The 13,684-nt window shown below is 36.3% G+C and overlaps 1 protein-coding gene across 1 annotated transcript in view; it reads right to left on the bottom strand.

Annotated features, from left to right (window-relative positions):
* Positions 1-11,792, bottom strand: part of ITK (IL2 inducible T cell kinase) — a 100,602-nt gene extending 88,810 nt beyond the window's left edge. Inside the window, exon 1 of the mRNA XM_001379586.3 lies at positions 11,537-11,792. Coding sequence (XP_001379623.1) covers positions 11,537-11,674 — 138 coding nt within the window. The 5' untranslated portion in view covers positions 11,675-11,792. The remainder of the gene's footprint in view (positions 1-11,536) is intronic.
* Positions 11,793-13,684: the final 1,892 nt, after the last annotated feature.

Below are 13,684 nucleotides of genomic sequence, written 5' to 3'. Positions count from 1 at the left end.
TTCCTTAAATCATACTACATAAGCATCTATTTACCCTAAAAATATGTGTGTATGAGTATGTATGTGTGTGTGTACATACAGGTACATAGGTTAAAAGAATATACAGTTGGAGTGATAGTAGTAAAGGAAAAAATCAAAGTGATTTAGGAAAACTTGGGAATAAATCAGGAAAGCTTTATGAATTGACATGAGTTGAAGGAAGCTGAGGATATTTAGAGGAAGAGATGAAGAATACATCTCCAGCATGGCAGGTTGGATGGCCTATATACTGAAGAAGATTGCATATCAATTTTAGCAATCAGCTCACAGGCTGGTGTATAGATTTCAGGAAGGAGAGTGGCCATAAATAAGGCCAAAAATGTAGGTTAGAACCAGATTATGGGGGACCCTAAAAAGGTCACTGAGAGTGACATGGTAAGAATATTGCCTTATTAAGGGGAACTCAAACCTCTCTTCCAGGATGAAATTTGATGCAGAATTCTTCTAGATGCTAGCAGTATAATAGTCTTCAATATTTAGAGCTTCCCATTAGAAATATAATTGTTTTTAAAATGTAATAACTTAAAAGGTCAAAATGGGATATTTTGAGCTCCATTTTTAAAAGAGTGAACATGAAGTTTAAGTTAATGCTGCCAACTATTTTCACTGCCTAATTAATGCTCAAGATTGATGCTTCTTGTGGATATCATTTTAAATGCTTTCATATCAAAATGAAATAGGAAACTAGTTAAGGTTCACTTAGAAAGAGGTGACAGAAAGAAAATTAGAACATTAAGCAATTAAACACATCAGGGAGCCAGTATGTGAATTATTCCGGCTCCATGGGAATTATATGTAACATAAAGCTCTTGGACCAGATTATTAACCTATAGAGTACAGCCTACTTTTACTAGATTTCAAGGAACTGGAAGGAAATTTGATATAAGAGAGAATTGTATATGCATGGGAAATGACTTAAGAGTTTATGCTCTAACATTTTCAGTGGCTCTTAGAGGGGCATGAAGTCAAACACTAACATTGGGCCTAAGTTAAGATAACTGCAACAGCGGGGCATCTGGATGGCTCAGTGGATTGAGAGCCAGACCTAGTAACAGGAGTTCCTAGGTTCAAATTTGGCCTCAGACTCTTCCTAGCTGTGTGACCCTGGGCACTTATCCCCATTCCCTAGCCTTTACATCTCTTCTGCCTTGGAACCAATACACAGTATTGATTCTCAGATGGAAGGTAAGGGTTTAAAAAAATAAATAAATAAACTGCAACAGGTCCAGTAACTGGTGTAATTGATTGTGAGCATGTTCCAGAAAGTGTAGGGAGGGAATTTTAGCATTTGTTCTATAAGATCTTTGGAAGGGCTTAAAAATTTGATTGATTTCTGTGTGTTTATTTTGGTGAGTTTGACATGAGCATATTTCATTTTATAAGAATCTCATAGCACAATAAAATGGGCCTTTGTTGCTTTCTAGTTTTCAAAAGCTCCTGAGTCTTGTGCTTTTAAGTATATCATTCTCTCCCCTCAGACCTATTTTGAGTGTAGAAATTGAAGTGATAAATGCATCATTCCTTGAATAAAAGTGTTATTCCCTGACCAGAAAGTTGGGATTTTCACCAAAACCCATCTAATGTGTGTTTATTGGCTTTCAGAATGAAATCTCTTGAGGCAATTAAAACTCTTTCTATAGTAGGCATAGTTAAGTGAAGTGAATCATTAAGCAATTAGCTACACATACAAAGTGAAAATTTGGGCCAAATAATTCTGTTTTCTTATGATATTCCTATAGAAATGTATGTAGAGAAAGAAAATCTATCTGGAATTATCCAAAAATTTCCTTGTATCCTTTTGCTTTTACCTCTAATCTTTCCCCAGTCTGGTTTGTCTTCTTTCTCCATTGACTAGACCTGCTGCAATCATCTTAATTCTCTGGTCAACTACTTTTAGTGGCTTCCTAGTGACTACTAAATAAAGTAAAACTATTATTCCTGGCATTCAAGGCCCTCTATTTCCCACATACCCTGTTCAGCCTTAACTCATTCGATTTTTTTTCTTTGAGTATTCTACATTCCAGTCAAACCAGTCAAACTGGAATACTCTCAATTCCTAATTCTTGTCCTACCTTCTTTCAGTTTCATGCCTACATTCTCCATTCCTACTTACTACATTTTCCATGTCTGGAATTAACTTCCCACTGATTTCTGTTCATTAATGTCAATGTTTTTCTTCAAAGCCAAAGCTTCAAAGTCAAAACCTTTCCTGTGAAATCTTTCCTTATTCTTCAGTCTCCTCAACTGAAAAACAAGGTAGTTGTACTATAGGTGGTCTCTAAAATCCCTTTTAGGTCTAAATCTGACAATTCCAAGCTCTGTTTATTAATTTGACATGACCTTATCCACAAAGGCTATTAACTTCATTGCTGAATATCCATCTTCTATGTGTGGTATTAGAAGGAATAAAATTACTGACATTGGAACTCACAAATCTAGGATTCAGATCTTTACCATGCAACTTAATAATTGTCTGATCTTAAGAAAGCCATGTCCTATTTCTAGACCTCAATTTTGGTCAAATCAAGGGATTGACCTAGATGTCTTCTGAGGTCCTTTACAGATGATCTCCTCTTTGTTCTTCATACTGGCCATTCCATCATTTCCCATCCAACTTTTGTAATGACCTTCCCCATGATAAACACATTCTTCCCTCACTTCAACCTCACTGAGTCTTTCTTTTCTCTGGAGCTTCAACTTAAACACCACCTCCTGCATGAAGCCTTTTCTGATCCCTAAAACCACTTGTTCTTCATTCTCTAATGATCTTATAATTCAAAATCTATGATCTAAAAATCTCTTTCCAGAAAATTAGTCAAAATCTGAAAAATATCACTTACACGAATTGAAGGAGAGTGAATTGCCCTTAAAACAAAAGCAAGTGATCTAATTTAAACTGAGGATTTTACAAAGGACAGAACAAACCTGAGTTTTTCCATTATTTACTATTATAAATCAGCTGAGAGACACAACTTGGAATGAGTTGAAAATCCCAGCTCTTCCACTAAATACTTATGTAACCTTGGGGGCAGCTAGGTGCTGTAGGGATTGAAAGTCGGGTCTAGAGATGGGAGGACCTGGATTTAAATTTGGCTTCTGTAATATAACTGTAATATATAAGTCCAGTTCCTCTCTTACACTTCGGATACTTCCTAGCTGTGTGGCCCTAAACAAGTCACTTAAACCCCATTGCTTAGCCCTTATGTAAAAAATAGACTTGAATACAGGACTACAATCCCCACAAGCCTTTGCTCCACTTCCCAAAATGCTTTGTAATCTCACAGGAATTCTGAGATGGGCTGAGATCGAGGAAGGATTTAAGCTGGTGGCAAAGGTTTTGGGGCTTTTTTTGGACTTCCGTTTTGGAGCAGACGCGTCTCTTGCGTGATGTGAGGTTATTTTGTCTAGGCCTCTGGCCTAGGCACGTGTTTCTTACTTGTATATTCTTTAATCTTTAACCTTTAATAAACCTCTAAAAAATATAATACTCCTTGCAGAGAGAAACTAATTTCTACCTGCCTCAGTTTCCCCATATTCCTAAATTTTAATCTTTACACTTATTGCTTTATTGCCTTAGAACCAATACACAGTATTGATTCTAAGATAGAAGGTAAGGGTTATAAACAAAATACTTATGATCTTGGATATCACTTTGTAGTTCTCAGCCTCAGTTTCCTACTCTGAAGAATGGAAAGGATAATAGTTACGTTACCTATTTCATAAAGTAGTACAAAAAGGACTTGTAAACTATAACAGGCTATAGAAATATTAACTATTTGCTTTAAGGAATTATGTACCTAAGAAGAACTGATCAAATATTAACAAAATTATTACCTATGTGACCTTGGGCAAATCACTTAATCTTGACCCTCAGTTTCTTCATTTTTAAAAGGAAAGGGTTGAACTTAACATCTGATGTCTTAGCTCCAGAATTATGGCCCTATGATTAACTAAACAAACAAAAAAAAAGAGCAACATAGAAATAATGTATTATCATCTTTCCAACAGAAGAATGACTAGGGAAAGAGCACTGGACTGAGCCTACAATTTGATCTAGTCCCAGTTCTACCATCGCATTTGACAAATGAGCTTGATCAAGTCCCTTGCCTCTCTGGGCCTCCGTTTTTTCATCTTAAAAAAAAAGAATTGCACTAAATGATCTCTAAAGTCCTTTCTGGCACCACAATTCTAAGGAAATTATATTTTTGGGATATACAATAGTTCTGACTTTCTTTAATCTCATAGCTAGTCCAGGAGACAGACAAGCAGTAAACTTGTGTGGTCGGTGAGCTTGTATTTCAGGTGAACACCTGGGAAACCTTATTTGAGCTCATTCTTATCCTGTTACATATCATTTAATGCCAGGTTTTTGAATGGAACAAAAATAGAAAAGAAAGAAAGTCTCTTATGAGGAAGAAAAATGCAGATTAATGGATTAATGGTTACTTAAATGAGATCAAGTTACTACAAAGGGAATTAGAGCTGTTAGGAGGATCTTATTCTTAAAAACAAGTAGGAAAAAAATGTTGGATACCTGAAATTTCATTTATATTCAAGCTAGTATTTGTTAATCTCTCATTTTTTCTTTTAAAAATTTTTCAATCAATCACTAAACATGTTAAGTGCCTACTATGTTCCAGGATGGGGATACAAGAGCCTACTATGTTCTGGGTCTAGGGATACAATGTTGAAAAATGAAGCACTTGTTTGCAAGGAACTTATTGATGCTCTTTTTATATATCCCTGCCACTTCCTAAAGATACCTCCAGTGATAGAACTCTCCTTCAAAACATGTAACTACAGCCAAGCAGAACAAATCAGCTTATAGACTCTGGTTGAAAATGTGTGCCTCATTCCATACCTATAGACCAACAATCATTTATTAAGCACTTACTAAGTGCCAGGCATTGTGCCAGACTCCAGGGATCCAAAAGAAATAGTATCTTCCCTTACATTCTAATGAGGAAAACAACACATGCAAATCAGAATATATAAGATAAAAACAAAGTAGATGAAAAGGAATCTAAGCAGCTAGATCTCTACCTCTCGGACCAATTATTACTTTTCTTCTCTAAATGCAAACCAAGGGCAGATAATAACTCCATGGAGAATGGGCACTTGTTCAGATGACAGCATTTATCATAATCTCTATTAGGAAGGATCTTCTTTTGCTACTTTCACTTATGCTCAGAGCTATTCATTAAGAAATGGTATTGAAACAATGAATGCCAGTTCAGAATCCTTGGGGTGGGGAAAAAGGGGGGGCATGTGGTTCAGTGAATAAAGAGCCAGGTCTAGAGATGGGAGGACTTGGGTTCAAATCTGGTCTCAGATACCCCTTACTGCTCTTCTGTCTTTGAACAATAATATACAGTATTGATTCCAAGTTGAAAGGTCAGGGTTTAAAAAAATTCTCCAGAGGATATTAGAGAAAGCCCTAATTCCTTGGAATTTTTATTTCCAATTGAAGATATCTATGAGAAAGAGCCAGTGCAATGAGTAATGACAAAAACAATAACAGGGATGATGATAATAATAATTCGGGTGAAAAACAAGACAAAACAAAACACTGAATTAAGCATCAAGATACAAAGGTTCTAGTTCTGGCCATGCTAGCTATATGACCCTTGGACATGCCATTGGCTAGCTTCTATATACCTGAGTTTCCTCAACTCTGAAAAAGGCTGTTGGACTAGATGCTCTCTTGAGTTTCCTTCTGGCATCAAAAACATGAAGCTTTTAGGAAAATAGACATTTTAGTTATATCCTCACTGTATATTTACCTGCATGTTTTCCCTATTTAAATGGAATGTAAGTCGTTGAAAGTAGGGATTGTTATATTATTTCTATTCCCAACACCTAGCACAGTGCCTGGCACATAGGTTAGAGCAGGTATTATCATCCTATTTTATAGAGCCAGAAATACAATAGGATCATAGGATAGGGCATAAGAGGTCATTTTCCTCTTTGCTCTCATTTTACAGATGAGGAAGGGTATGTCCTCTCAAAGGCCACCCAGTATGTCGTGAAGCCCACTAGGTCCTCTAAGGAAATGACAAGGAGACAAATCTCCAGCAGGTCCTACGAATCTAGGAAATGGTCAAGTACTAGCCTGAGTGATGCATCTGTTGACTGAGCAAGATCGTAGGTAAGTCTGAGGATGCCCATCATTAAAAAAGTGATGAAGGTTTTTAGCCACAGATGGTCCACTAAAACACAGGAATTGTGAGCTGTATGACAGAGGGGGTGAATTAGTACTCCCTGAAGCATTAGTCAGATAACACAGCCCAGAAAGCACTCAAATCCTTGCTTCCAGAGATCCTCTACTCCTGTGGTGCTCATGAGGGCAGGAGCCCTCTCCCAGTACCCAGCAAAATAGACATTGAATAACTATTGAATAGAATGTGCTGTCAGTGGCCCTTTTAATATTAGCACCAAATTGATCAAAGTTTTCTGTCTGTTGGTACAATGGATCAGAGGGCTAAGCCTTGGATCAGGAAGATCTGAGTTGAAATCTAGCATCCGATACTTCATAGCCGTGTGACCCTGGGTAAGTCATGTAAATTTTGTCTACCCGTTTCCTCTTCTGTAAAGTGGGGATACTAATATCTCCTACCTTTCAAGGTTATGAGGATCAAACGAGATAACATTTGTGAAGCTCTCAGCACAGTGTCTGGTACACAGTAAACACAATATAAATATTAGTTATCATTAGCATTACTACTAATACTATAATTACTATTATTAAGCACAAATTCTCCATTGTTCTTGCAGTGAGGGGGTGAAGAAATATCTACATATAGCATCAGCTCACTTTTTTAGCATTAAAAAAGTTTTTTTTTTAATCCTCAGTTTAAGAAACACCAAATAAAGGACAGCTAGGTAGCAGAGTGAATAGAGTGCTAGGCCTGGACATGTGATGTCCTGGGTTCAAATGTGATCTCAGATACGTTCTATCTGTATGATCCTGGGCAAGTCATTTAACACCTGATTGCCTAATTGTTACTGCTCTTCTGTCTTGGAACTGATATTTAGTATAGATTCTAAAATGAAAGATATGGGCTTTAAAAAAAAGAATTTATACTAACAAAGAAAGTGAGAATTTTTAAGAAAAAGAAACACCAAATGAAATAGTTCTTTCTTTATAAATAGTAAAACGGGGGGGGGGGGGGAATTGTACATTAAAAATGCTTTTCAGTGCTTTAAGATCAACAAAAATTTTGTTTCATAACTTTCCTATGAAAGTTAGAAAAAGCACTGAATTTAGAGTGGATGATCAGCTTTTGGTCCTGGCTCTGCCACTTACTAAGTAACTCTGGGCGGGTCATTTTGTCATTCTTCAACCATAAAATGAAGATGTTAGATTAGATGGTAAAAATGCCTTCCTATGAGATGGTAGAGTCAATCAATGAACATTGATTAAGTGACTACTACGTGCTAGGTTCCGGGGATATAAAGACAAAATAGTATAAATTCTTATGGATCATAGGTCTAGAGATGGAAGGGACTTTAGAAGCCATCTAATCCAAATCCTGTATTTTAAAGATTCAGAAACTGAGAAGGCCATACAAATAGGAAGTGTCAGAGGTGGGATAGAAACCCAGGAAAGAGCCAGTGCTCTTTCCAAGCAGGCTATGGTAGTGAAAGTTGATAAACTATAGAATAATAGGTATCATAGTGGTTTGAGAGCCAGGTCTGGAGATAGAAGGCCTTGGGTTCAAATTTGACCTCACACTTCCTATTTGTATGACCCTGGATAAGTCACTTAACCCCAACTGCTTAGTCCTCACTGCTTTTCTGCCTTAGAATCAATACTTATTATGGATTCTAAAACATAAGGTAAGGGTTTTTAAAAAACAAAACAAAACTATAGAGTATCTGAACTGGAGGGTATTTTAGAGATCATGTAACGAATTGGAATTAGGACCCCAAAGCCCCTGATATTTATTCAAGGAAAATATTTCTTTACCTAGTTCAAGATATTTTAATACTCTTATCTGAACAGAAGACTCTCTGTGCAGATTTCTGTATGTTGTACTAGGAGTCAAAGATGCGGATTCTAATTCATGCTCTGTTGGTAACTATACCGTGTTGGGCAATTCACTTAAAGTTCATTTGCCTCAGTTTCCTCATCTGTTAAATAAGTGGGCTGGGTTGGAAAACTTCTAAGAGCTCTTTTAGTTCTAAAATTCTATGAGCTTCAGAGTGATGTTGACAGTAATCAACCCATTCATATTTCCATTTAAATGTCCATGTTGTTTAAACTCCTGCCTATATAAGGGGACACAATTCCTACACCACCTAATTGACAATTACAGTGCAAGAGAGCACATTAAAGGAGAAAATAAAAATGTTAAGGATAGTTTTGATCTTCTAAAAGATCTAGACAGTCCTGAAGAAAAATTAGGATGTATACTTGTGAACTCCAGAAGCTTGTTTTTAGTGATCCCATACAACCCTCATTTTCTCCCTCTGTACTTCCTCCCCTTTTTTCTTCAGGTACCCAGCACTCTCATGTTCTCTTCCTGCTCCTTTCACCAAAACCACCTCTGAGCAAAGGCAGTCATTTATTCCTGAGAGTGTTTTTATTCTATGATTCTAGACTGAACCAGAGGATGTTACATTGGGCAAGGCTTCATAGATATCTAGACAAACTCTAATTTTTCAGAGAAGGAAAATTGGAGTTAGAAAGGGGAAGTAATTTTCTTAAGAACACTTAGCTAGGTAATAATAGTACTGGGACTATAATCTAATTCTCCTGAATTTCCATCTAGTGCTACCCAAGATGTACACCTATCATTTAAATTCCCTATTTGAGATGTGGAGTTGGGAGGCCTGGATTCAAATCTGCTTCAGATACTTCCTAGCTGTGTGACCCCAGGAAAGTCATTTAACCCAACTGCCCAGCCGTTACCATTCTTCTATCTTAGAATTGATAATTAGTGTGGATTCCAAGACTGAAGTTAAGGTTTGTGAAAAAATATTCCTTATTTATTATAAACTCCTTTGTAAATTATAATGCTCATTTGATAAAAATTTTATACTATGGAGAGGGTTATGAGGTATTGGTTTTCCAAGTCAGGGATACAGCTTTTAAAAGGACAAGAAGGATCAGCTAACTCTGGCATTTCATGTGAAAGTCCCTCCTGGTTCTGTCATTGCATATTCTAAGATCTCTCTCAGCATGAACACTCTGTTCAAAGAACCCTTCTAGTTTTAACAGGCTATGTCCTATTTTTGAAGATTTCTTCCAGTTCTGATATTCAATGATCTAAGGACCCTTGCAGCTAAGAAATTATATAGTTCAATGAAAAATGGCTATTTAAAATAACTTTGAAAATTAAACACACACACACACACAAACACAGAACTATAGTTAGGTCATATTAATAGAAAGATATCAACTTTCCCAATGACTCTTGGTGTGGCCATGACTATAAGGAGCCCTTTAACTTCTTGGCTTTCATTTTATTTCACTTGAAAGTTAATGTGTTCAGATGTAATGAAGTGGTGAGTGTGACAAATTTAGAATCAGAGAATATTATTTTAGATTCTTCCTTTTCCATCTAATCATTCCTGTGTGACATTCTGGGGCATCAGTTTCCTCAGTTGTAATATGAAGGAATTGGACAAGATGACCTCTAAGGTCTCTTCTAGATCTATGTCTATAATTCTATGACGTCGAAGAGAATTCGGGTGATCATATTTAATGAAATTGATGATACTTAAGAAGAAAACTTCTATGCTTCTCATGATAGTGTTATTATTGTCAAGTAGCCCACCATGAAGAGGTTGTGTGGGAGCTTTAGCATTAGAAATTGAGAAAGCAAGATGAAACCTTAACTCACTCACCCTAACAATCTCATTGTGATCTTGGACAAGTTTCTCTGTATTTTACTGTATATTTTAGTGATATTTAGGCAAAATTTGAAAGAAAAAAATGTTACCTTTGTTTGAACACATGTATTATGAGCACAAAAAAAACCCCAACAATCAACACTTGGAATCATGATGCTATGTACTTGATACTCAGCAAGGAGTCTTTAACCAGAACATTTATTTCCCAGAATTGACAAATTCTCCTCATATATTAAAAAACTTTTAATGTAATCAAGTCTTGTCTTTAGAAAAATTTTCTAAGGAGTAAAACTTGATTCAAAACCACTGGGATGGGCTATTATTTGGAAATTACACCCTCAAGTCATTTTTTATGCCTGATTAATGCAATAAATCCAATTCATTGCTCAATAAGGCAATGTTACATAGAGCAAATAAAAAGTAATGGGTGAAAAATATAAACCATTTTAAGCATTTTTAAGGGCCTAGATATGCTGCTATCATTTGATACAAGGACTTTAACAAAAGATGCCATTCATAATAAATTTTAAAAGTCATATTATATCATTTTTTGACTAATAGAATGAATTATTTGGACCTGGTTTCTTAATTTTAGGGGGATGGGATTGTTCAGGGATTCTTTCAATAGTCGATGAAGCCCGTCCATCTGGCTAACATTTTTTAAATGCACAAAATAAAATATATGGGGTTTCAAAGGAAATTAATTACATCTAAACAAACAAATCACCTCGTTATTTTCTACCAATACATACCAAGCACATGGAGAGCCATCATGCTATAGCTAAAAGAGGATTAGATTGTGACCGAAGAGATCCAGTTGTTACAGAGAGGCCACTAATTAGCTGTATGACCTTTCACAAAACACATAACATTTCTAGGCCTTTATTTTCTCATCCATATAATGAAGGGCTTAGACAAAATGATGTCTAAAGGTCATTCCCAACTCTAACATTCTATGATAACTTGTGTCTCCTTTTGTAAAATGGAGCTAACATTTGTGTCTACTGCATTACAGAGACAACATGGACACAGAATTATAGATGACAAATCCATTGAAGAATTAAAAAGTACTGTACAAGGGACAATTCACAAAACCATTGCATCTTTACACTGGAAAGCACTCTAAAAATCACAAGGACAAATGTCCTTCTAGAAAATTAAAGAAATAACTTAGGATGGCAAAGCTTTAACTAGACCCCAGGTATCCTGATACTCTAGTGCTCTTCCCTACCCTAAAAAATAATAATATAAAGTCATTGTTTCCTGACCTCTTGATACAGCCTGATGGCTATTTCTGGAACTAGAAGGACAGATAGACATCGCATTGACAGTGAATCCCTAGCTATCTGTGATATTCTAGAATAGAAAATAGCTGCCCTCATGCTCTACACTTCATAGACCCATTATTGTGATCTCCCATTGTTTTTGTTTTGCCAAACTATAGGCAAAGTTGGGACTCCTGAATTTGACAATAAATGAGTGCTACAGTTAAATTCCTAAGGGTTCTGGCAAGAATGGAATCAATAATTTATAAAGACTTAAAAGCACGTTAAATCTTCAGAGTATTAGTTCATTCTCTCTAGGATACACATTCAATTCAAAGCAGTGGGGAGGGGGGGGGGGAATAGCAGTCACATACCCCTTGTCGGTCTTCAAAATATGCTAAGTTGGCTTTGGTTAAAACAAAGAAGCGCACTTTGAAGTTAGAAGGAGAAGTCCTTCTCTTTTGTTGGGATTTTTTGATCAGTTGTTCTTCCAGCAGGATACAGTTATTCATGGTCCAGTCCTGGATAGGTTGCACGCCTTGGACATAACCCCTCTGCACAGCCAGAGGAAGCAAGTTTAGGAAAAAGACTGTGAAGGGGAGGCGGTTAATTCTCAAAGCACTATTGAAAGACAGCTTAGGTGCCTCCAGTTTTATCTTTCTATCTACATTCAGTCAGCATCGCTTGGCTTCCTTTCTGATGTCAAAAGTCATAACCACATCCTTTCAAAATTCACCAAATGAGGCACCATGGACTGAAAAAAAAAATACCCTCTGCTCTATGTTTTGGAAAATTATTCTTGAAGGGGACAGTGATCAAAGTAAATTCAAGGATTAGTTCTTTAAATTTTTTTGAAGAGTAAATGACTGTCCATTTTTTATAGCTTGGCTAATCCATGAGTCATTCAATTAATAAAGTTAATGTAGTCCAAAAATAGATGGCTGCTCATCTATACACAGGTGACAATACAATTCATCTCGAAAAGTGGAACATACATCTTGCTATTCACATGTCACATAAAGTACCTCCTGCAGTCTTTTGACCTGGCTTCAGCAAACCAGACAGTACTTGAGAAGCAGAGAAGATGTATTCTGAATAGGTGTGAGTAAAGTAAGGAAGGAATTGTCATTTTCTGATATAATTCTTTTAAAAGTTTACTATTTTACCTTGAATCATGAAGCCACAGCTTAATTTCATACTATGTTTTGGACATTCCATTTATTATGTTTGACAAATATTTCGCTTGACAAAAGCTTGAGTTTGATGGGTTTTGTCATCACTTCAAACTCAACATGTCTAAAACTGAATTGATTCTTTTATACCTGAAACTAGCCCCTCCTCCTCATTTCCTAATTTGTGTTCAAAATACCATTATTAAGCCAATCATTTCATCTTGCAACGCTTGTCTACTTAAAATATAAGGAATGAGGAAGAGGAGTCAACCAATTAAGAATCATAGAATCACAGTTGCAGCCCTGATTCAGCACCCTGAACTTTTGCAATAGTCTTCTAATTGGTCTCCCTGTCTCAATTCTCTCCCCACTCCAGGCCAATCTCTACTCAGCAGCCAAGGTGATTATTTTAAAGTACAGTTCTGAACATGGCCTTCCTATGTTTATTAAGCACTAACAGCTCCCTCCTATCTCCAGGCTCAAATATTTTAAAAATCTTTTTTTTCTTTTTCTTTTCTTTAAAAAAAACAAACTCCTACCTTCTGTCTTAGAATTGATCATCTTAAAATTGATCATTATAAAGGCTAGCCAAATAGGGTTTAGTGACTTGCCTATGATCACACATCTAAGAAGTGTCTGAGACCAAATTTGAAGCAAGGTCCTCTATCCACTGAGCCACCTAGCTGCCTCGTTTATTTTTTAAGGTTCTTCATAACCTGGACCCTTCCTATCCTTCCAGCTTTGTTACATTTTACTCCTTTACTCAAACTCTATAATAAACATGTTTATACTAGCCTACTTCCTGGGCAACCACACTCCATCTCTACCTCTTTGCCTTTGCTCTGACTGTCTCTCAGGTGTGGAGTGTCCTGCCCTCCATTTCTGCCTCTTAACTCCTCTGGTTTCCTCAAAGACTCAGCTCAAATCCAACCTTCTACAAAAGGTTTTTTCTGGTCCCCCCAATTGAAAGTGACTTTCTTTTTGAGATTAACTTTGTTCTTTATATGTCTGTGTATATAGTTTTATATATATATATAGTTATAGTTATAGTTATAGTTATAGTTATAGTTATTTGAATGCCATCTCTCTCTACCATTAGAATGTAAATGAAGACCGTCTTTGCATTTCTTTCTATCCCTCCTGCTTAGAATAATGCCTGGCACATAATAAATGCTTACTGACTGCCTGAATAAGATTCCCACCCACGTTAAAATTCTATAGTTTGGAGCATATGATTTAGTTTGTTCTGGTTTCCAATATCACTCCTCTCCAATTATCCTATACAGATTGATATTGTTTAAGTACAGATTTGATCATGTCTTCCCTTAATCTACTCCTAACACTTTTAAT

The sequence above is a fragment of the Monodelphis domestica genome, chromosome 1 (assembly GCF_027887165.1).
Source record: "Monodelphis domestica isolate mMonDom1 chromosome 1, mMonDom1.pri, whole genome shotgun sequence".
Classification (NCBI taxonomy): Eukaryota; Metazoa; Chordata; class Mammalia; order Didelphimorphia; family Didelphidae; genus Monodelphis; species Monodelphis domestica.
Note: the sequence above shows the minus strand (reverse complement) of the source record. Positions and strands in the feature narration are given on the sequence as shown.